Source organism: Rhinatrema bivittatum, chromosome 7, assembly GCF_901001135.1.
Source record: "Rhinatrema bivittatum chromosome 7, aRhiBiv1.1, whole genome shotgun sequence".
Classification (NCBI taxonomy): Eukaryota; Metazoa; Chordata; class Amphibia; order Gymnophiona; family Rhinatrematidae; genus Rhinatrema; species Rhinatrema bivittatum.
The window spans coordinates 217,829,491-217,854,884 of NC_042621.1; the positions used below are offsets into that span (position 1 = coordinate 217,829,491).

Here is a 25,394-nt window from a genome sequence, read left to right on the forward strand (position 1 = left end):
GCTTTGGTGTTTACTGAAGAGGATGTTGGGGAGGTACCCGTACTGGAGAAGGTTTTCATGGGTAATGATTCAGATGGACTGAACCAAATCATGGTGAACCTAAAAGATGTGGTAGACCTGATTGACAAACTGAAGAATAGTAAATCACCTGGACCGGATGGTATACACCGCAGAGTTCTGAAGGAACTCAAAAATGAAATTTCAGACCTAGTAGTAAAAATTTGTAACCTATCATTAAAATCATCCATTGTACCTGAAGACTGGAGGATAGCTAATGTAACCCTAATATTTAAAAAGGGCTCCAGGGGCGAACCGGGAAACTACAGACCGGTTAGCCTGACTTCAGTGCCAGGAAAAATAGTGGAAAGTGTTCTAAATATCAAAATCACAGAACTTATAGAAAGACATACTTTAATGGAACAAAGTCAGTATGGCTTTACCCAAGGCAAGTCTTGCCTCACAAATCTGCTTCACTTTTTTGAAGGAGTTAATAAACATGTGGATAAAGGTGAACCGGTAGATGTAGTGTACTTGGATTTTCAGAAGGCATTTGACAAAGTTCCTCATAAGAGGCTTCTAGGAAAAGTAAAAAGTCATGGGATAGGTGGCGATGTCCTTTTGTGGATTACAAACTGGCTAAAAGACAGGAAACAGAGTAGGATTAAATGGACAATTTTCTCAGTGGAAAGAAGTGGGCAGTAGTGTATCGGGGATCTGTATTGGGATCCTACTTTTCAATATATTTATAAATGATCTGGAAAGAAATACGACGAGTGAGATCATCAGATTTGCAGATGATACAAAATTGTTCAGAGTAGTTAAATCACAAGCAGATTGTGATAAATTGCAGGAAGACCTTGTGAGACTGGAAAATTGGGCATCCAAATGGCAGATGAAATTTAATGTGGATAAGTGCAAGGTGATGCATATAGGGAAAAATAACCCATGCTATAGTTACACAATGTTAGGTTCCATATTAGGTGCTACAACCCAAGAAAGAGATCTAGGTGTCATAGTGGATAACACAATGAAATCGTCTGTTCAGTGTGCTGCAGCAGTCAAAAAAGCAAATAGAATGTTGGGAATTATTAGAAAGGGAATGGTGAATAAAACGGAAAATGTCATAATGCCTCTGTATTGCTCCATGGTAAGACAACACCTTGAGTACTCTGTACGATTCTGATCGCCGAATCTCAAAAAAGATATAATTGCGATGGAGAAGGTACAGAGAAGGGCTGCCAAAATAAGGGGAATGGAACCAGCTCCCCTATGAGGAAAGATTAGAGGTTAGTACTGTTCAGCTTGGAGAAGAGACAGCTGAGGGGGGATATGATAGAGGTGTTTAAAATCATGAGAGGTCTAGAATGGGTAGATGTGAATCGGTTATTTACTCTTTCGGATAATAGACTAGGGGGCACTCAATGAAGTTAGCGTGTGGCACATTTAAAACTAATTGGAGAGAGTTCTTTTTCATTCAACGCACAATTAAACTCTGGAATTTGTTGCCAGAGGATGTGCTTAGTGCAGTTAGTATAGCTGTGTTTAAAAAAGGATTGGATAAGTTCTTGGAGGAGAAGTCCATTACCTGCTACTAATTGATTTGACTTAGAAAATAGCCACTGCTATTATTAGCAATGGTAACATGGAATAGACTTAGTTTTTGGGTACTTGCCAGGTTTTTATGGCCTGGATTAGCCACTGTTGGAAACAGGATGCTGGGCTTGTTGGACCCTTGGTCTGACCCAGTATGGCATGTTCTTAACAATTCTCTTCACAGCTCGCTCCGGCATTGGCAAAATATTTTTAATCACTGAAAGAGGGGACTCCACTGTCAACGTCTAACACAGCAGGCATAACTATCGCTAAACCGGGTAGCAATCCCACGGTGTGTGGATCCTATCGACCGATTTCCCTAATTAACATAGACCTAAAAATCCTGGCCAAAATCTTAGCAAACCGCCTGAATAGTTTTATCGCCCAAATTATTCACACAGATCAGGCGGGTTTCATACCGGGACATCAGGCTAGTGATAATGGACATAAAATCCTGATTATGATCTGGTGAGTTACAAAACACAAGATACCTACGGGTGGCTCTCTCAGTTGACACTGAGAGAGCCTTTGACATGGTGCATTGGCCGTACCTGTTTGCATTACTCAGATGGTTGCAGTTTGGGAGTAACTTCATTCAATGGATACAACAGCTATATACCAATTCCTTAGCCTGTATTAAGATAAACAGGGGATACTCACCTACTTTCTCAGTACGGAGAGGTACTGGGCAAGGTTGCTCACTGTCACCTCTCCTATTTGCAGTTTTCCTGAAACCCTTCGTAAATCATATAAGGCAGCACCCTGATACATGAGGTATAGAAGAGGGGAATTTTTTCTCAAAGTTGTCACTATTTGCCGGCAACATTCTGATTGTGGTCACTGAACCTGAGACCTCCCTTATGCCATTGAGACAGGCCCTAGAAGCCTTTAGCAAGGTATCGGGCTTCCGAATTAATTGGGAGAAATCGGAGATTCTTAATGTCAATATTTTCCCCTCTATGGAGACTGTACTGAAAGCGAGATGCTGATTTCGATGGGCTAATAACAAATTCAAATATTTAGGGGTGTATATTAGTGCAACTCTGGATCTATTTCTATTAAACTATGATACGCTGTGGGCTAAAACTACTCGGGACCTGGAGGAATGGAATCGGTATAGAATATCCTGGTTTGGCAGAATTGCTTCTGTTAAGATGACAGTACTTCCCAAATTGATATATCTATTCCAAACCCTTCCAATTGATATTCCAAAACAGCGCTTATTTCAGTGGCAAAAGAGGTTATTGCTATATATTTGGAGTGGTAAGAGACCTAGAATAGCGTGCCAAATCCTCTATAAATCTGAGCTAAAAGGGGGGCTGGGTGGCCCTAACTTGGAGATTTCCTGGCAGCTAGATTCAAAATGCTTGTGGACTGGCATAGGCAAAATCCACAGAAACCATGGGTAAATTTTAGCCAACAGCTCATGAACCATATCCCACTGTGTCCAGTTTCCTCTGGCAGCCCAAGAAGACTTGGCTTACTCAGCCTGGTGATATCTTACTGCCGACCATGATATTACCTTTAAAACTCTTGGTTGTCAAGAAACGTGTTTTTAGGATCCCAAGAGAATCATTATAGCACTTATATGCTAATAGTCACTTCACACCAGGGTACGAGAATCCTGTTTTTCGAAAATGGGATACGCAGGGGATTAGATTCTGGGGCCAGGTTTGGGGACCACAGGGGCTCCTTTCTTTCCCTGATTTACAAATGAAGTATGCTTTACAGAGCTCAGATATCTTTCTGTTCTTACAATTACGTCATTTTGCTCAGACCAATCAACTCCATGGGCATTTTCCAAAGGGGAAATCTGAGTTTGAGCTTCTGTGTCAAAAAGCTGACCAGACATCTAAACTACTATCAACTATATATGGTCTGGGGAAGGAGAAATTCCTGAAGCCTAACTGTGGCAGCCTGGGACGCTGATCTGAATTTCTCCTTTTCTCAGCAGGAATGGGAAAAGATTTTTTTCACACGTTGGAAAGGGCTTGATAGCAACTTATATGATTGAGAATTCATGGAAATTATTGCTGAGATGGTATTATTTTCCACAGTGTTTACATCGCATGTCAGTAATTATTTTGGATCAGTTTTGGAGAGGATGCCACACCGTTGGTAGCTTTATTCACATGTGGTGGGACTGCCCCGTGATTCGCACGCTTTGGACCTCGATTTAGGCTTGGATACATCAGCTTTGCGAGAAGAAGGCGAGGGTTCTCCCACAACAGGCCTTTTTAGGTTTGCCTCTTTTTCAGGGTAAAGATAATTCTAATAAATTGGTAAACTCTGTGTACAGCAACCAGAATTGAGAATGCGAGGAGATGGAAGTCCCCTCAGGCCCCATCCTTTGCTGAAGTACAGGCTAAACTAGGAATGATCTATTGGTTGGCTGAGATTATGGCCCATTTTAGGAAAAATCTTGGAGGTTTCCGGGATACCTGGAAGGCATATTGCCAATGGAAGGAGAGCTTGAGTGGCCCTGTTTGATTCTAAGGTGACGCTAGATCTTGCCCCGTGCTTTACATTTGTTACGCCATATACAGTTACACTGTCTCTGTTATGTGCATCGCCATTATCTTTGTCTTCGCACTGCTGGCTTCTATATAATGTCTCACCTTTTTGTATACATTGCTAGGGAACACGGGAGGGAGGGGAGGGCTAACTTGGGATGCATGTGCGCATATACAGTTACAATGAGATCACAACGTAAGGACTGTCGGTGATATTTCTTTATTCTTTATGCATTTAAACATGATATTTTGATGGCTATACTTGATGTACATATGTTTCTGGTCCTTGCCCACGGTTATTTTTGTAATGTGCATTTACCAATAAAAAAAAATATTTTAAGAATTAGTTGTAATTGTGCAATGTTGAGGATAATTGCCTGCCTCTTTTTTTTTTTTTTTTTTTTGAAGTAGCCTTCCTAAATGTGTAAGCCTACCCGCTCTATATTTATCATTAAAATAGCTTGGTACCCACGATTTTTCTTCAATACATCTCATTTGGATTAAAGTATAACCTGCTCTAGTTCAAGCCACATGGCTGTACGATTTCAGTAGGTTTAAAAATATATTTTACAGAGTAACATGTTTTTGTGCAGATCTCCAATGGATTCAGGTTTCTGATTCAAAAGAAGCACACAGACTTCTAAATTTAGGGAAAAAATACCAGAGCATTGCTTCCACGAAGTTGAATAGCGTCTCCAGTAGAAGGTAAGAGTTGTCAATGCTGACTTCCTAACAATCTGTAAAGCGATTAACAAATATTTTTAAATTTTGACTTTCATTTGCCAAACATGGTTTAAGAACAGGTTTGTAATTGGGTGCAGTCTCTGAAAACAGAAAAAAAAATCTGTAGCTGCCAATGGAATATTTTCATTAAACTAGTGTAAAGTGCTAGTCATATTGGTATTAGTCCCTTGTTTGTTTGGTTTTTTTTTTTTGGGGGGGGGGGGGGCGGTTTCAGATTGTGAAATTTTTTTTTTTTTCTTGGATCAATGTAAGACTAAGGTTGATGTACTGAAGCTTTTGAGACTGTCTTGCTGACTGGCTGGTGCTTTGATAAACCCTGAGACAGGAGTCTGTCCCTCCCAGTAACTGGCTAGGAGTCAAGGTTTTCTGCCTAACCAGCCACCTCCCCTTGAAGTTGAGCTCTCTAGTTCTGATAACTCGCAGGATTTAAATTAAATGGTGTCAGGGACAGGGTACAGGAGGGGGCACCCACTAAGACAGTAACAGCAAGGGACAGAAAGGTGCTCAGATGAAAAACAGAAATGCAGAAATCATTGATGCTCTTAGCTGTTGGGAATATGCAGGTATGCCTCGGAAAAATCCAGAGAGACATAAGAAAAACCCAACGGTTGCCAATATAACTGAGTGTAAACGAGTTGTACGCAAATGACTGACCCCCTTGAGATCCAGGATGGGGCGAAAAGAGCCCTCCTTGGGCACAACAAAATAAAAGAAATATTGGCCCATATTTTCTTGATGTAGGCGCTGGAACCACAGCCTGCAGACTAAGGAGTCTTGACAACATACACTCCAATACCTGTCTCTTTTGTGGAAAGTTGCAGGGAGATGCCATGAACACGTCTCTAGGAACATTGCAAAACTCCAGTGCATAGCCATCTCGTATCACCTCCAGAACCCACTGGTCTGATGTGATTTTGACCCACCTCTGAGAGGCGACTCCCTATGTCCTGTTCTGGGGATGGGTCGGCACAGCTTCTTTGGGAGGCTCAGGGGGCTCCACTACCCAAGCCTACTCCATCTCGGCTGCCTGGGACAAAAGGACTGAGACCTACCCAAATGCTGAGCCCTCTGAAAGGCTACGCCTCTGCAGGATCAAAAACATTTTGCTCGCCTAGTATGATCTCTCATGCTGAAGGAGCGGGCATCTTTCTTATTCTCTGGCAAGTGAGGAACCTGGGACTCCATTATTGACCATTTTGTCCAGCTCGCTCCCAAGCCAAGAGCAAGCCTTTAAAGGGCAACTTCATAAGGTAAGACTTGGAGGTTACATCGACTGACCTGGCCATTAGTACCAAAGCTGCCTCTGGCCGAAGTGCGGACCAAATTGCAGCCCGCACCTGCCAAAAAGGCGGTTGCTAGTTCATCACTGTCCAGGAATTCACACCAGGTTCATCAACCTCCTGAGAGAGAGAAGTAAGCAAAAGCAAGCCACCAGCTATCTGCAAATGCATTTGTCATTGCTGCAAATGCCTGCTTAAGGGTGGCCTCAATTCTCCTATCCTGTGCAACTTTCAAGGCCTCTCCCCCTTCTATGGGAATAGTTGTCTGCTTGGTATCGGCAAACATAAGCACATCCACTTTCAGAAAACACAATTGCTGTCGAAGCTGGATGCAGGGCATACAGTCTTTCCAAGACTCGTCCCCCTTTGAAATCAGCTTCCAAAGCACCCCACTCAAGATCAATCAATTCTTGAGTGGCCTTCATAACAGGGAAGAAACATGATGCTTTACGCAAAGAAATCAAAATGGGATCTTTCTCTGGCTTAGACATGGATTCAGCCCCAGGTACTCCCAGCATCTTCAGTGTTTGGGAAATCATCACTATGAACGAACTGCAACATAGTTCTATATGGCTCCAAGCCCAGAGGAATTTCCCCATCCAGGGAGTAAGGATCAGTTTCATCGTTCTGGGTCCCTATCAGGAAGTCAGGCAACAGATCTAGGCGTACTCCGATGCTTACCTGCAGCACCGGGTGTGCAGGATTTTGCCGCCTGCGACCCTGATTTAAGATTGGCCAGAGCTGAGGACTGCGCCTGAAGAAAAGACTGCAGTCCCTGACAAATGTCTACCCAAGAAGTGTCAGAGGGATCCATGCCTAAACCAGGAGGCACCTGTCCTTTGTCCACTGGGACTATCTTCACCCACTAACAAACCAGTTGGGGAAGCTCCAAAGTCAGGCAACCCTTCTGGCAGCTCTTTTCTCAGTCCATTAGGCTGGGAAGAAAAGGGCTTAGTAAAATCAGAGGAAGGCAATTCCCCTGAGCCCCCAAGCAGTGCTGACACAAGGTAGAGGGATCTCCAGACTGAGATGCTCTAATATGACTAGCAGCACAGAGGGTAAGGCACTTAGGTTTCTTTGCTACAGGCACCATTAATCTGTCAGTACACTCCAACAGGTGTCTGAGAAGCATGTGTCCAGCTGTATTCGCGCTGCAAAAAGAATCTAGGCCCCCAAAATTTAGGCACCCAACACTGTGCCGCGATGAGTCCAAAAACTGAGCTCCCAGGAGGCCGCTCAGATTGTGCAAATAGATAAGCATGTGAATGCCCAGATAGACCCTCCTAACCAACTGGACACCCTAGCACAAAGTGAAGAGGGCAGCCTAATGAGCAGGAAAAACCACGTGAAACGCCACTGCAGCCTACCACATGTCAAAGAAGAAAAGCCTGAGCTGAGCCTAGCCAAAAGGCTGCTCAACCCACCAGGCTGCCCATGTCCCCTAAGCTGCTCTGGAGATGGGAATGAACATTGGATTGGCACGCTGAGCACAGACAGGAGGGAGGAGGAATCCCTGCCAACTACCCTGTTGCTTTTTTTTAAACCCTTTACTTGAGCTTGGTCTGTCCCGGCCGAGTATGTAGTCTGTCTCCGGCTGTGGGGGAGAGGGCATATACCTTTGCCCTTTGCCTTTCAGCTTTTTTTAAATTTTATTTTAAGTTAAGCCCACACCAGCTGCAAACCAGCTACCGGACCAAGGCACTTATCAGAGAGGGATCCAAAGATAGCACCTCAAGAATTCTCGACTGAGGGAGGGACCATAAGGTATCACTACAGGAGAGTGGGGCAAATGGCCTTTTCTTGTTTTAAAAGTATGTAGATGCAAGTCCACCATTTACTGGAGATGGAGAATACTGGCTGGCTGATGTCAGTGCAGCAGTATATGTACCATGTCATCAGCTTTGCTCCATCTGCTGGTAGAGATGCATAACCCACTTGTTCTGGATCCACCTGTCCTTATTAAAGAAAAGGAAATTATTGGGTAAATAGTAACTTTTTTTTTTCCCCCTGGGAAAGTATCCATTTGTTTATAATTAAATGGCAGAAAATCAGTGTAAAAACTTTCCCCCACCCCAATGACATTCTATTTTCTTTTTATAATAAACACCAATAATTTTTTGGGGAACCTAAAATAAAATCTAAAGCGAAAGTCCCTAACAATATTTAAAAAAAAAAAAAAAAAAGTTAATTTTCCTGGAAGTGTAATAGTACACTGTCATAAATACTTTGACTCTTATTTTTTAAACCTTGATAGTACCAGCAAGAAACAGGATGCTTGTGATTCTGTAATAATTCCCCATACCCAAGTCATGTGCCAGTAGAATACTGTAAGCCTTTTTTATTAAGATACTTTTGATTATGATTCAAAGTGTAAGGCCGACTAGACTTTTCCATAGGTCTACATGAGGAAACTTCCAGCAATGGGAGGTTTCTTGAGTGATAGTAAAGGTCCATTCCCTAAAGGGTGGGTGAGTAGGAGAGCTTATATAGTTGACTTAATGAGTAATTGAGAGGAGTTGGCAAGAGACATCTTCCAGGGATCAGTGAAAGGCAACTATAGGTTGTAGACTTCAGTGTCTCCAGGAGGGGATAATGTGGTTTCCTAGTGTGGCCCGAAGGATTCAGGACCAATGGGTTATGCTCCCCTGCCAGCAGATGGAGACGGAGTCAGGTTGCAAAGCTGACATCACAGTACATATACCCCTGTGGTGATCTCAGCTCTCCAGTATTCTCAATCTCTAGCAAATGGTGGATGTACCTCTCCCTATGGGGATTGCTGTACTTTTTGGAAGGAGAAATTCTACATTCTAAATTGGAGAAAATTGAGCTCCGTTCTCCTGCATTGATACATAAAGGTCTCTCCCCCAGTTGAGAGTTCCTGAGGTGATTTTAGAGATCCCTCAGAGGTGTGCCTTGGTCCAGTAGCTGGCTCTTAGTGTGGGCTTTGCTGCTTAGGCAGCTAAAAGGCAACAAGTATGGGAAGCAGAGTCTGGTGGTGATGGCCAAAGCCCTCTCCCCCTGCAGCCGGAAATGGTCTCTGTACTCAGCCGAAAAGCACTGAGCCCAGGTAGGGTAAAAAAAAAAAACCAAAACAAAAAATGTACCTCTCGATTCAGAGACAAGTAGAGAGAGACCTTCGGTAGGACTCCCCTCGGTCTCTGTGCTCGGCACACCGTACCGATGTTCCCACTCCCATTGGGATAAGGTGAATTGGGCTTCCGAGTGGGTTGAGCAACCCCCAGCGGGCTAGGCCCTGCTGTAGGCTTTGTCAGCCCACTCCGTGGTAGGCCTCGGCAGCACCATCTACCGCACGTTTGTGTGCTGTATTTCCCTCCAAGGATGTCAGTGTGAGTAACATCAGGCGAGTCCCAACGCGTACAACTTTGAAAACACATGATACAGGGGCTGTGCGTGTGCCTCACCATGCCCCGCCTAGAGAGGGAACTTCAGCTGGACCCACTCCAGTACCTCCTGGACTAGGCATTGATTAGGCTGCCTTTTCTTTGGAGTTTTTTCCAGTGGCTACAAGCCTTCATACAGGGCCCAGATGTTAGATCTGTGCATGTCCTCCTGCAACGGAAAGGGTCCTCATTTCTGCTCTCTGTATAGGTCAGATGGTAAACCATCCTCGGACGCCCTTGCCCATCATTGGGGCAAGGATCTTCTGTACGCATATCTTCAAATTCCCTTAGTGGCGAAGGCTCTTGAAGCTTCGTGAGGCAAAGGGACTATGATTCTCATAGCCCCTGACTGGCTATTAGTAGTAGAGTGTCTCGGCGATATAACCTGGGACTTGTGCTTTTCAATATATTTATAAATGATCTGGAAAGGAATAAGACAAATGAGGTAATCAGTTACAGATGGTACAAAATTATTCATAGTTAAATCACAAGCGGATTGTGATAAATTGAAGAGGACCTTGTGAGACTGGAAAATTGGGCATCCAAATGGGAGATGAAATTTAATGTGGATAAGTGCAAGGTTATGCATATAGGGAGAAATAACCCATGCTATAGTTACACAATGTTAGGTTTCATATTAGGAGCAACCATCCAGGAAAGAGATCTAGGTATCATAGTGGATAATACATTGAAATCATCGGCTCAGTGTGCTGCGGCAGTCAAAAAAAACAAACAATGTTAGGAATTATTAGGAAGGGAATGGTGAATAAAACAGAAAATGTCATAATGTCTCTGTATCGCTTCATGGTGAGACCCCACCTTGAATACTGTGTACAATTCTGGTCGCCGCATCTCAAAGATATAGTTACGATGGAGAAGGGCTACCAAAATGATAAAGGGGATGGAATAACTCCCCTATGAGGAAAGACTAAAGAGGTTAGGACTGTTCAGCTTGGAGAAGACGGCTGAGGAGGGTTATGATAGAGGTGTTTAAAATCATGAGGTCTAGAACAGGTAAATGTAAATTGATTTACTCTTTTGGATATTAGAAGGACTAGGGGGGCACACCATGAAGTTAGCATGTGGCACATATAAAACTAAACGGAGAAAGTTCTTTTTCACTCAATGCACAATTAAACTCTGGAATTTGTTGCCAGGGGATGTGGTTAGTGCAGTTAGTGTAGCTGGGTTTAAAAAAGGATTGGATAATTTCTTGGAGAAGTCCATTACTTGCTATTAATCAAGTTGACTTACAGGCCGAGCACACAGTTTAGCTCTTCTTTGGCCGTGTGTTTTTGATGCGCTATTATTACCCCTTATATAGTAAGGGGTAATAACGCGTGGAAAATGCGTGGCTAAACCCCCCCCCCCTCCCAAACTAAAAGCACTCATCACATGCAAATGCATGTTGATTAGCCCTATTAGTTACTCACCCGAAATACAGAAAGTAAAATGTGTGGTTATGCCGCACATTTTACTCTCGGAAAATAACGCCTACCCAAAGCAGGCGTTGATTTCAGACGGCACCGGGGAAGGGTACAGAAAAGCAGAAAAAACTGCTTTTCTGTACACCCCAAAAATAAAAATAAAAAAACTTCTTTAAAAAAAAAAATTAAAATCTGCCCGCGGCTGTCAGCGGGTTCGACAACAGATGTTGGTAAAATTAAGCATTGGTTGTCAGACCCGCTGACAGCCGCCACTTCCGCCATTGAGGTGCTAGGGACGTGCTAGTGTACCTAGCGCTTCCTTATTAGCGCGGGCCCTAATTTAAATACTGAATCGCGCACCCAGGAGAGGTGTCTGAGAGAGCAGGCGCTCTCCTTGGAGCACCGGCTCTCCTGTGGAGCTTATTGAATCAGCCAGTTAAAAAATAGCCACTGCTATTACTAGCCTCAGTAGCTTGGGATAGACTTAGTTTTTGGGTACTTGCCAGGTACTTATAGCCTGGATTGGCCACTGTTTGAAACAGCATGCTGGGATTGATGGACCTTTGGTCTGACCCAGTATGGCATGTTCTTATGAGTCAGGTCTGTTTTCCACTCCTACGGGAGTTGTCCTTCTGGGGATTTCCCCAGATCTCATCACGCAAGACAAGGCAGACTATGGCACCCTATCCTCCAGGCCATGTCGCTCACAACCTGGATGTTGAGAGGTTAATTCTGCAGCAGTTTGATTTTTCAGGGGATGTGTCTCGGGTCCTGGTGGCTTCTAGAAATTTCTATGGACTGAAATGGAGGTGGTTTTCTGTGTGGTGTGAGAAGATCGCCCTAGATCCGTTCTCCTACCCCAAACAAAATCTGCTTTATTAACTTCTATACCTATCGGAAGCAGACTTAAAACCAACTCCGTTAGAGTTCTTCTTAGTGCAGTTGGCACATATCACCAAGGTATAGATGCTACGATCATCTCTGTAGTGTCTATAGTTGTACGTTTATGCGGACCCTGCTTTAATTGAAGCCTCCCCTAAGGCCTCCTGCTGTGTTTTGGGACCTGAATGTGGTGTTAGCTTTGCTGATAAAAGCTCCTTGTGAGCTGCTGTGCATCTGTGACCTGAAATACCTGACTTGGAAGGTCATATTTTTGGTGGCGGTCACTTCTGGAGCTCGCTGACCCTGTGTGCTGTCCTTGATAACTTCTCCAACTTATACCAAGTTTTATCACGACAGGATGGTCTTGCATATGCACCCTAAGTTCCTGTTTAAGGTGGTGACTGATTTCCATCTTAACCAGTCAGTTGTCCTACTGATATTCTTTCCCAGGCCCCATTTACACCATGGCGAACAAGCACAGCACAGTTTGGATTGCAAATGATCCTTTAGCCTTTTTTCTGGAGCAGACAAGCCCATAGACAGTCCACTCAACTTTGTTTCTTTTGATAAGAATAGGTTGTACATTGCCATTGCCAAGTGCACTATTTAGTTGGCTAGTAGATTGCATCTCCTTCTGTTATGCCTGGGTGGGGCTGCATCTTCGGGGTCATGTCAAGGCTCATTCTGTCAGAGCCATGGCAGTGTCAGTGGTCTATTTGCAAGCAGTTCCCATGGAGGAGATCTGTAAGGTTGCGACCTGGAGTTCTCTCCATATTTTTACATCTCATTACCGTTGGGATGGGGATGGCTGATGCAACAGGTTCGGCCAGTCTGCCCTTTGGAACCTGTTCGAGGTGTAGAGCCCAACTCTTCCGCCTAGGGCCCTTTGAGTTCAGGCTGCTCCCCCTCTGTTACCAACAGCACCAGTGTTGTGCTAGTTGGTACCTGGTTAGGTGTCTATTGGTCCCTTTTGTGTTGGGGAGCAGCCTATAGCTAGGTATTCACCCATGTGTGAGGACTACCATCCTGCTTGCCCTTGGAGAAAGAGTTGCTTATCTATAATAGATGTTCTCTGAAGATAGCAGGATATTAGTCCCCATGAAACCTACCAGCCACCCTGTGGAGGTGGGTTTCTCCTATTTTATTTTAATCATAATTGTTAGGAGACTGAAGCAGGACCCAGTGTGGAGGCATGGTATAGGCCAGTGGTTCTCAACCGGTGTGTCGCGACACACCAGTGTGTCGCCAAGCTCCGGCAGGTGTGTCGCGGCTCCCGGTGTTCCACTGCCCCGCTTGTGCTTCCCTTCTCCCTAGGGGCGGGGCCGAAGAATGAAGAGAAGCTGCGCGCCAACGCCAGCGCGGCCGAAGAATGAAGAGACGCTGCGCGCCAACGCCAGCGCGGCCGAAGAACGAAGAGACGCTGCGCGCCAACGCCAGCGGGGCCGAAGAAGGAAGAGACGCTGCGCGCCGACGTCAGCGGGGCCGAAGAATGAAGAGACGCTGCGCGCCGACGTCAGCGGGGCCGAAGAAGGAAGAGACGCTGCGTGCCGACGCCAGCGGGGCCGAAGAAGGAAGAGACGCTGCGCGCCGCCGGCAGCTGAAGAGCAGAGAGACCTGTGCGTCACCAGCGGCGGGGCCGAAGAAGGAAGAGACGCTGCGCGCCGCCGGCAGCTGAAGAGCAGAGAGACCTGTGCGTCACCAGCGGCGGGGCCGAAGAAGGAAGAGACGCTGCGCGCCGCCGGCAGCTGAAGAGCAGAGAGACCTGTGCGTCACCAGCGGCGGGGCCGAAGAAGGAAGAGACGCTGCGCGCCGCTGCCGGCGGCTGAAGAGCGAAGAGACCCTGCACATTGCGGGAGGCGGCTGGAGAGACGTTGCGTACCGCGGGAGGTCAGGCCAGAGGTGGCTGAGAAGTGGAGGCCAAACAATGAGAAGAGGCTCCATGTGAGCTTGTGTGCTTGTGGTAGAATGGGTGTCTGTGTGCATGAGTGAGAGCTTGTGTGTGTGTGTGGTAGAATGGGTGCCTGGGTGCATGAGTGAGAGCTTGTGTGCGTGTGTGTGGTAGAATGGGTGCCTGTGTGCATGAGTGAGAGCTTGTGTGTGTGTGTGTGTGTGTGGTAGAATGGGTGCCTGGGTGCATGAGGGAGAGCTTGTGTGTGTGTGTGTGTGTGGTAGAATGGGTGCCTGGGTGCATGAGTAAGAACTTGTGTGCCTGTGGTAGAATGGGTGCCTGGGTGCGTGAGTGAGAGCTTGTGTGTGTGTGGTAGAATGGGTGCCTGGGTGCAAGAGTGACAGCTTGTGTGCCTGTTGTAGAATGGGTGCATGAGTGAGAGCTTGTGTGCCTGTTGTAGAATGGGTGCATGAGTGAGAGCTTGTGTGTGTGTGGTAGAATGGGTGCCTGGGTGCATGAGTAAGAGCTTGTGTGTGTGTGGTAGAATGGGTGCCTGGGTGCATGAGTAAGAGCTTGTGTGTGTGTGGTAGAATGGGTGCCTGGGTGCGTGAGTGAGAGCTTGTGTGTGTGTGTGTGGTAGAATGGGTGCCTGGGTGCGTGAGTGAGAGCTTGTGTGTGTGTGTGTGGTAGAATGGGTGTCTGGGTGCGTGAGTGAGAGCTTGTGTGTGTGTGGTAGAATGGGTGCCTGGGTGCATGAGTGAGAGCTTGTGTGCCTGTTGTAGAATGGGTGCATGAGTGAGAGCTTGTGTGTGTGTGGTAGAATGGGTGCCTGGGTGCATGAGTGAGAGCTTGTGTGCCTGTGGTAGAATGGGTGCCTGGGTGCATGAGTGGGAGCTTTGTGTGTGTGTGTTAGAATGCATGCCTGGGTGGTGAGTGGCAGCTTTATGTATGTGTGTGTTGGAATGCATGCCTGGGTGCGTGAGTGGCAGCTTTGTGTGTGTGTGTTAGAATGCATGCCTGATTGCATGAGTGAGAGCTTGTGTGCCTGTGGTAGAATGGGTGCCTGGGTGCATGAGTGGGAGCTTTGTGTGTGTGTGTTAGAATGCATGCCTGGGTGCGTGAGTGGCAGCTTTATGTATGTGTGTGTTGGAATGCATGCCTGGGTGCGTGAGTGGCAGCTTTGTGTGTGTGTGTTAGAATGCATGCCTGATTGCATGAGTGAGAGCTTGTGTGCCTGTGGTAGAATGGGTGCTTGGGTGCATGAGTGAGAGCTTGTGTGTGTGGTACAATGGGTGCATAAGTGGCAGTGTGTGTGGTTGTAAGTGACAGTATGTGTGAGCTTGTATGTAAGTGACAGCATGTGTGTGATTGAGAGAGACTGGTCAGGGAGGTGACTGGTGTGTGTGTGTGTGTGAGAGACAGAGACTGGTCAGGGAGGTGACTGGTGTGTGTGTGAGGAAGAGATACTAGTTAGGGAAGTTACTGGTCTGTGTGAGACAGAGACTGGTTGTGGGCCCTAAGGAAGAGGACTGTGAGGACAGAGCTTTAGCAGCCACTGCTGCTTCTGGTGAGTGCTATTGGTCTGCAAGGGAAAGGAGTAGGAGAGTTGCTAGAGAGGGTAAGTAAAGGTGGCTTTTTAAGTTTATTTTTCTTGATTGATTGCCATTTTAATTATTGGGTGTTATGTGATGTGTCTGCTGTTTTGAAATATTTTGATATTTAGACAATTTTTAATAATTTTTATGAGTTTTTAATTGTTGGATGTTATTCTGTTCATCAGCTGTTTTGTAACATTTATTAGTATAGTTTTACAATTATTTCTAAGTGGGTATCTATAGCAGCTTGGCTTGCTCTGTTTTCCCAATAGGAGGTGTATTAGTGTTTAGGGCCTGGTTAATTACTGTCTTTTCATAAGGAGGGGTATTGTGCTTGCCAGTAAAGAGAGTTTGCTTTGCTTTTACTGAGATGTCATCAGATCCAGAATATCTTTTTTTTGTATGGTGAGCCGTACGGGTAATGCCCTAGTTCTGCTCTGCACCCATTTTTGGGGGTCGACGTGGTTCCTGAGGATGCAGAATGTATATTTACATTTTGTCCCGTGATGGTCACATGTTCAGTGTGTCACGCATGTGAGAACCATCTGTCAGGTGTGTCCCGGCCGAAAAAAGGTTGAGAACCACTGGTATAGGCCATAGTAGACATGCTGAGTCTACCCAAAGTTTCTGCAGACTTTGGTAAGTTTTCCTCCTTGGGGCTCCATTTGATGTCACCCATGTGTGAGGATTAACATCTTGCTGTCCTTGGAAGAACACCTCTTAGAGGTAAGCAACTCTCTGCTTTCAGGAAAACCAGGCCTCAGACAATAGCATGGGATGCACACTTGTAACATCTGCTAGAGACAATACTGGCAGGCTAAGGTCAGCACAGATGCATATAAGGGTGACTTCAGCGACCTGTTAATTTACTGGTAGGGGTGCATAACCATTTGTCGGAACTGGTCTGACTAGATTCACACAAAGGACTCATGCTTGTAACTCATGTATTGTGTGCACAACTTTTAGGAGCATAAATCATGTTTTCCATACAATGCGCATAAATGTGTTGTGCATGCCAAGCGTATTTTTGAATGCATATCTTTGGGTTAGCCTTCAATTTTTTTAAGTACGTGAACAAAAATCTGCACTAAAGTTCAGTATATATATTTTTTTTTATTCACATCACATCTGCTATCTGGGCCATGGCCAGGAAGGTTTGAGATCCCTGGCTCAAGGGGGGGGGGGGGAGTCAAAGTCTTGGATAGAGGCCTTTAATTGATCAATTAGACTATTGCACCCCTGAAAAGAGAGTTCATTGGGCCTGTCTGCTGTCTATGGTAACATAGAAATGATTTTAAATTTGTTTGGTGTGCACTATAGAAAGAATGTTAAGGAAAACTAGGATGTAAGATTTGTTTGGGTGGGAAGTGGGCAATGGTTGCTGGTATTGTGTATTTCCTCAGTGTGGAGTACAATTGTGTCTTTTTTTTTTTTTTTTTCTTTAACATGTAGAAATAGCTTCATTGGCATGTGGGGGGGAAAAATAAAGAAACCCACTGATTTGTATTATACAGTGTGCAGACAATTTTATATATATATATATATATATATTGTGCTTCTTACAGTCACAGCATATTTACCATCCGGTTGTTAAGAATTGAGGATGATGATGGTCCCCGTGTGACAAAAATTAGCGAGTAAGTGATAAATTCAATGATACAGTGACTCGCTAGTGTTTTTTACAGACACTTTCTGAATCATGGTGCTCTATTTTCAGGTTGTCATTGTGCGATCTGGCTGGCTCAGAACGATGTACTAAGACAAAAAATGAAGGCCATAGATTGAAAGAGAGTGGCAACATTAACACGTCTTTATTAATCCTTGGAAAATGCATTAATGCACTGAAGAACAGTCAACAGTCAAAGTAGGCATCTCTTACAAAAATAAATGACTTTTTTTATTTGCTAGTTAAATTGGAAGGATTATAATTTTGGTTTTGATTCTTTCTTTGTTGCTAAATATAACAATAACTAAATACTTAAGCTTTCTTTTCTCTCAAACTGAGAAAAATCATATGAAACTGAGGTCAAAGAATGCTTTGAAGTACTCTATCAAAGTGTAAGGGCTTAATCTAGATTATGTGCTATTAAAGAGGATAAGAGAATTATAGCATTTATTTGATAATGATTTTGTTCATTTCACACTTGTCTGAAATGCATTTTTTAAAAATGTATTTAATAGGTTTGTGGTTCCATGTAATTTTTTCTTATAGTATGTAAAAAAAGAAAAAAACTATAGCTGTCTATGGAGTATCTTCATTAAATAGAGAAATCTTTTGTGTTTTGATGTGATACTTTTTCTCTTGGACCAATTTAAGAATAATTCAAAGTTGATGTACGTGAGCTTTCAAGACTACAAAAGTTTCCTTCATGTCTAAAAAATATACCTCAAATGTGTTTTAGGTTGCAGCAGCATGTGCCTTTTAGAGAAAGCAAACTCACCCACTACCTGCAAAGCTTCTTTTGTGGAAAAGGCAAAATCTACACGATCGTGAATATAGGCCAGTCTGCCTCTGCATACGATGAGACGCTCAATGTACTCAGGTTTTCTGCAGTAGCCCAGAAGGTAATATTTGCCAGAGAAAAGTTAAACTGCATTCCAAAAACACGATATTTTAATAAATTGGTAGAGGTGAAATTCTTCATGTTCAAAAGTAATGAAAAAAGTCCAATTTTCCTAGCGTGCGGCAGATGGACTCAGGACCAATGGGTATAGTGTGCTCCTGATAGCAGTTGGAGACCGAGTCAGATTTCAATCTGACGTCAGCACCAGTACATTTTCCCGTCGATAGCAGGGCTGAATTAGCCATGCTGTCATGGGAACTGTCAATCAGGCCTGGAAGGTGGAGCTTCAAAGTGATGTCAGAGCTTTGCTCTGAGGCTGTGCGTGAGTTCCCGTGCTGGAATCGACTCTCCTCAGTCTGTTTTTCCGCGCGCAGGATCGCACGCGGAGCTTCAGATCTCCTCCGCTCTGAAGAGGAAAAACTTCACAAAGACAAAAATTCGCCTAAAAATGTGAAGGAACATGGTAGGAAAGAACGGCCATCGGGGTTTAAACCGTGCCCCTGCGGCAAAGTCATGTCCATCACGGATGGACATGACTGCTATCTGTGTTTGAGCTCAGACCTCCCGATGCAGACCTGCCCGCTGTGCGGCAAAATGTCCCCCAGGGTGCGTCGTCAGCGGCATGAGAAGCTGACGGACCGTAGACAGGGCCTCCGAGGGTGGGGCGTAAGCCCTATCTTCACTGGGACCAGCCGCCCCGACACCCCCACAAATGCGTTGAGCGTCGTCCTTGGAACTGGCGACAGCCAGGTCGAGCACGGAAACAAGCCCAAACACGACAGGCCTCGAGGCAGAGACCAAAAATGCACCGACCGCCACGGTCGCGACGCGTTGGTGGCGTCGGTGAGCTGGACAGCCAAAAGACCCGCGCCACAAACTGAGGCTTTGATCAAGCCACATGGTGCGCCGGCGTTGCGAAACGCCTCATCGGTGCAGACACAAGGCCCACCCTCATCGGCACCAAGACAGAGCACATCTTCATCTGCGCCAACGCACGGTGCTGACGCATTGATGCTGATGCACGCCGCATCTAGTATAACGACACGCGGCGCCGATGCAGAAGCGACCCTAGAACACGGCACCCACCGCGAAGACGCAAAAAAAAAAGGAAGCATGTGCAGACACCGGCGGAAAGATCATCGAAGCACACACGGTGCATATCGACTCAGCACCGGAGAAAACAGAGGATGTCTCCCATACGTCTGCTCCCGGCGCCACGACGCAAACATCAATGTTGGGACTGAAAGCTGCTTACAGAATGATGCAGCCCACAGGGGACGCAGACTACTGCACACCTCAGCTGCTCCGAGTCGTTGTCCCCGTCCGAGAGTGAGGCACAACATGTTACATCTGTCTCCTCGGGATCTTCCTCACCATCTTTCCAGGCTTTCTCAGAGCTCTCCTCTACGTCATACCATAGGTCCACAGGGGATGTGCTACAGGAGCCCCTCTCGAAAAAACGGAAATTATCAAAGACTGCCCAGGTGACCCATAATTTCTCACCTCTGGCAGACTTGGACATCCTTAAAGCGGCGGTACCACTGGGATGCCCCTCTGCTTCGTCTCTCCCTCCGATGCCTCCCCAAACAAAGGAGGCCTTCTTTAATTTGTCCATAGCTCTCTCGGGCTTCTATGAGATAATGCAAGCTTCCTTCCATATGCCAGGTTCCTCGCCGAGCGGGGATAGACAATCTCCACGTCCGTCCACTCACAAATTCTGGTAGCACCTGCATGGCCTCGACAGCCATAGTACACACATCTGCAACTATCAGCAGACGCACTGCTGCGCCTACCGCAACGCGAAGACCTCCTGTCACAGGAGCAGGGAACTCTGCTCCATTCGTCCCTGCATCTAACAGCTTGGAGGTTGAACCAGTCTTTTTTTTTTTTTCTCTGAACAAGGTTTCTCCATCACAGTCCAGGACATAATGTTTGAATCCCGGAAACCATCCACCAGACGCAGTTATCAATTCAAGTGGCAGAGATATGCGACATGGTGCGGCTCCAAGGGTTTAGACCCGCTTTCTTGTACTCCGGACAAATTAGACTATTTTCACACCTTGTATACCGCAGGTTTTGCCACTGCCTCAGTCAGGGTTCACCTACGTGCCATTGCTGCTTACCAAAGGCTCTTTGGTCAACCGATTTCATTACACCCGTCCGTTTCTAGATTCATGCGAGGTCTCCATCTTCGTCCACCAGTCTCTAAGCCTCCAGTACCCTGGAATCTCAATTTGGTTCTAGAACAATTGCCACCATTTGAGCCGATGGATTCGGCGCATATTAAATACCTCACTTGGAAAGTAGTATTCTTAACAGCGGTTACGTCGGCCCGACGCGTGAGTTGCAGGCATTGGTACATTATAGCCCGTATCTCCAATTTTTCCACCACAAGGCCCTTCTACGAACTCATCCAACTTTTTTTGCCGAAAGTTATCTCCCAATTCCACCTCAACCAGTCCTTTGAGCTCCCAACGTTTTGTCCAAAGCCTCATCACAATGAACGGGAGAAATTATTGCACACCTTGGACTGTAAAAGAGCATTGGCGTACAATAAAAACTAACCAACTCGCAGAAAAGACCTTCACAGCTCTTTGTTTCCTTCAATCCCAATGCTCCGGGCCTTCCAATAGCTAAGCGTACGATCTCTAGCTGGATTACCTAGTGTATGCAATTCTGTTATGAAAAGTGACAGTGCAAGCTATCTTCTCAGCCCACAGCTCATAAAACACATGCAGTAGCAACTTCCCTAGCTCACCTTTGACACGTAGCGCCACTGGACATCTGCAAGGCTGCTACGTGGGCCATCTCTTCATACTTTCACTTCCCATTACTGTCTGGATCAACAGACCACTGAAGATGCTAAACTGAGAAGAATTCTTCTACAAACCTTATCCACAGAGTAACTGAGTCGACTGTCACTCATGGTTTCATCACACTTCAAAGGTATCTGAGACTAATAAAATTTCCTTCAGTGTGATGTGGAGCTTAGGACTCCCATGACAGCATGGCTAATTCAGCCCTGCTATCGACGGGAAAAAGCAAGTTTGCTTACTGTAAACGGTGTTTCCGTAGATAGCAGGATGGTTTAACCATGCTGACCCACCTACCTCCCTGAACAGTCGACTCCGCCTTACGACCACGCTTGCTTAATCACAGACTGAGGAGAGTCTATTCCAGCGCAGGAACTCACGCGCAACCTCAGAGCAAACCTTCCAGGCCTGATTGACAGTTCCCATGAAAGCATAGCTAATTCATCCTGCTATCTACGGAAACACAGTTTACAGTAAGCAAACTTGCTTATACCCGTGCAAGAAGCTCTGCTCTTCAGTATTTTCCATCTCCATAGCAGTTCGGGACTCTATACACGCTTGCTCAGCGTTAGAGTATTCAAACCAAAGAGAGAAAATTCCAAACAAAGAAGAAATCTTACCTCTCCAGAATAGCCCCGCTCTCCTGCGGTGATACCTAAGGGTCCCTCCCCCAGTTGAGAATTCCTGAGGTGATTTCCGACGTCCCTCAGAGGTAGGCCTCGGTCCGGTAGCTGGTTCCCGGCTTGGACTTAGCCCCCGGCAATGGGAGCGGCTGAGAGGCAGCAGGTGCAATCCTGAGCGTAGCGGTGAAGGTACTTTTCTCTCTCCCCCCCCCCCCCCCCCCCCCGCAGCCAGAGACCACCCAGAACGAGACCGGAAAATGCCGAGACAAGATAAGGTAGAAAACTTTTCTAAGTTTCCAGTCTCCGAGGCTTGGATAGCCGCACAGATCGCCAGCTGGTGTCTGTACCATCAGATTGATCAGCCCAGTCTGAGCTAGACCCCGATCGGATACGAAGGCCCTCCCATGTGGAGATCGTCCGGGGTGGTCGCCACCTTGCTCGCGTGGTCACAGACGCCATTTCCCCTTGATCGCCGCTCTGTCCGCCTAACTGAACCGTGCACACAGACACGAGCCGGGCGCACAAATTACTTGTGTGCACAGCAGTGCGCGATTAGGTTCCGTATGCACAGCTACGTGCACAACTCTGCCGGGCGCACAAGTTAAGGCTGTGCGCGCAGCGGCGCACGAATCTCAGTGAGCGCGCATCCCGGCCTTACCGCACATCTTTGGCGCACACGAAGCGCATAACTAAGCCTCCCGGCGCGCACAGTAAACGCATAGACCGAGGTTTCAACAACGTACGCACACAAAACCATGGCACAAGCCCTCTGCCCAGCCTGCCACATAAGAACTGCGCAGCACGAGGAGGCAACAGCCCTGTGTCTACAATGCGATGAGGCCCTGGGTGAACCTGGACAAGGGCCCCCCCCAGCCAGTACAGGAATCCAGATCCACCGATAGTACCCCAGACCTCTCTATCCCCAGCATGACCCTTCCTCAAACGGGGTCCCTGGGGAATGTAGCAGTTTTCAATCTAGACCCAGGATCCTTCTGGGTAGAATTCTTTAAGGGTCTACACACCTCTTTGTCCACATGCAACCGCCACTGATGACAGACACATCCTCCACCAGAGGGACCCTAGCTTGCCAGGGCCCTCTAGGCCTCCCAGAGACATGCCCCCCCCCACCCCCGCGGCCAAAAGCCTCACCATAGGGGACACTGACACCTCGGATGAGGATCAAGACTCCCTGGAGGAAGGGAAAATCCGTATGAGGAAAGGTCGGAATCCGTACAAAAAACGGACCACCTATTCGTCCTTCGTAGCGGGAAGAAACAAGGGGAAGCAGCCTTGTGGGCAACCATAGCCCGCTGGATCAAAGAAGTAATCAAGGCGGCCTACGTAGAGGCTGGCAAGCCTCCACCGCTACAAGTCAAGGCCCACTCCACTAGAGCCCAGGCAGTGTCCTGGGTGGAAACCAAGATGCTGTCACCCACCGAGATCTGTCAGGCGGCTACATGGTCCTCCATTCACACCTTCTCCAGGTTCTACCGCCTGGATGTTCAAGCTCTGGAGGACACAGCATTCGCAAGGGCAGTACTAAGTGGACCACGGGCAGCATCCCACCCGGTTCGGGAGTAGCTTTTGTACATCCCATTGGTCCTGAGTTCATCTGCTACACGCTAGGAAATGGAGAAATTGCTTACCTGATAATTTCGTTTTTCTTAGTGTAGACAGATGGACTCAGTATCCCGGCCACGGCCGCTGCCATACACGAAAACCTCGGGGACAACTCCCGAGAGCAAGACTAGCACGGGTAAGCCATGCTTCCCTTCAGCTAGGACACCTGTAGTTACTGGGTGTTGGCGTTTCTCGGCTGAGGGCGCTGGCAGACTCCAGCTATAGTCCAAATCAACCAGTTCGGAGGTTGAGGTGAGAGGGATCGCTGCCCGTGGAGCCTATTACCTCAAACTTTATTTCCTCTACATTTGGAGTTTGCCTTGAGCTCTTTCCAGCCCGGTTCGAGCAGGGGGACGATCGAGAGGACTTCCGGGAGCTGACGTCACGGCGGCGGGGCCTCCCAGTGAATAAAATCTGACATCCTGCGGCGCGTCGACGTTACTGGTGCGTTGCTGGAGCCGCGTGCACCTTTGGTTTTCCAAAACAGCTGATTAGTTGATAACTAAGGTAAATACCTGAATTTTTTATTTAACCGAGCGGGATATTGATACTCTCTCTCTCTCTCTCTCTCTGAAGCCTCCACCCATAAAGTTATATTGAACTGTTTGAGTTTGGGTCAGAAGGGTAGTACTGAGGCGTTTAGTAATTTCTTCAAGACTCAATGCCTCACACAAAACGAAAGGCAAAGGTTAGGGAGATGTCTGCATCTTCTCCTATACCTAATGCCTTACAGCCTTGGATACCTACCTTTTTTCCCTCTGTAACAGGTATAGAACCGGTGATACAGGTCGCTGGAGAGGGCATTGAGCAGCTGTCCCCCTCCTTGACCGAAACATCATTGAGTCCCGGGGCTCCAAGCACCCCTCCCCCACCCTTGCAGATTACCTCTGATTTGTTAAAAGTTCATAATGGTCCTTCAGAGATGGGGGAGGGAACTTCAGCTACAATGGGGAGAAATGAACCAAGAACCCCGGAGGGTGATATATTGCATTTGGATAAACCAGCTGGGATTACCATGGACAATTTATGGGATGCTATAAAAGCTTTGGAGGTAGCAGTGGTTAATCTTTCTAGAATAACAATGGATTCTAATAAACGATTTGAGAATTTGGAAAGATCTATGTCAAACGTGGACATTAAAACTCAACAAATTGATAAGAGATTGGGTAACTTAGAAGTTTGGCAGCAGAAATTTGCACGTGCAGAAATAATATACGATAGGAAATTAGAAGTTTTGGAGAATACATTTAAATATCTAAACCTTAGAGTAATAAACTTTCCAAAACTCGATTTAATATCGCCATATGAAATGTTTAAGGAATATCTTATAGAAATCCTGAAGATTCCCCAATCTACTATCCCCACTGTCTCTAAAAATTTACTATGTAACTCCAAAAGGAGTACCCACATTAGCTAATACCGATGCTCAAAATACTTTGAATTTAACTGAGATAATAGAGTCCAATGTTGATACTGTAATTACAAAAAGATCTGTTTTACATGTGTCGTTCTCGTTTGCCATGGATAGAGATTTAGTTTTTAAATCTTATATGAAAAATACTATCTTTCCATGGCAGTAGAATTTGGATTTACCCAGATCTATCAAAACAAACTCAAGATAAAAGGAAAAGGTTTCTTGGACTAAGAGCAGAGGTTGAAGCTAAAGGTGGGAAAATGCTTTTAAAATTTCCCTGTAAATGCGAAATTGTAATACAGCAGAAGAAATTTGTATTCTTTGAAGTCTCACAGCTTAGGGTGTTCCTAGATTCATATCCCTAAGAAAGTATGACTGAAGTGCTAGAACCGAATTAAGTTGATACCTGTATAGCTCATTTTTCAGTTGTTCCCTGGCAGAAACAATTTCTACCAGGTTTTCCTCTGTCATTGCTCTATTATAATTATAACTTTATGAGAATTACCTTATTGATTAATATGAGTGCTAGTGAAAATTGTTTAAATTTGGTAATATTGAATGTTTAATTTAATTTGTTTAATTCTCCAGGAGTACTCATGAATGTTTGGTTTATATATATTATTTGGAAATGCATAAATAAAAAATCAAATCAACCAGTTCAAGTTAATCATGTTTATCAAGTTATTCAAGTTAAACAAAGTTAATCAAATTATCCAGACACTCATATATCCACAATTGCTTTTCGAGGAGAATACTGAAGAGCAGAGCTTCCTGCACGGGTATAGGTACTGGTGCGGACGTCAGATTGAAATCTGACTCGGTCATCAACTGCTATCAGGAGCATACTATACCCATTGGTCCTGAGTCCATCTGTCTACACTAAGGAAAACGAAATTATCAGGTAAGTAATTTCTCCATTATTCATGCTTTTGGAAAAGTGAAAAATATTTTTTCTCATCTGAAATTTCCCTTCTGCTGAATGGCTTGTGAGGAAAGCACTGGCCAGAAATGTAGATAATATCACTATGAAAACAATT

General features: G+C 45.8%; 1 protein-coding gene across 1 annotated transcript in view; it reads left to right on the forward strand.

Moving 5' to 3' along the window:
• KIF20B (kinesin family member 20B) overlaps positions 1 to 25,394 on the forward strand; it is a 401,219-nt gene that overhangs the window by 106,134 nt on the left and 269,691 nt on the right. The window contains exons 9-12 of the mRNA XM_029610715.1: positions 4,700 to 4,811; positions 16,889 to 16,960; positions 17,041 to 17,187; positions 17,726 to 17,888. Coding sequence (XP_029466575.1) covers positions 4,700 to 4,811; positions 16,889 to 16,960; positions 17,041 to 17,187; positions 17,726 to 17,888 — 494 coding nt within the window. The remainder of the gene's footprint in view (positions 1 to 4,699; positions 4,812 to 16,888; positions 16,961 to 17,040; positions 17,188 to 17,725; positions 17,889 to 25,394) is intronic.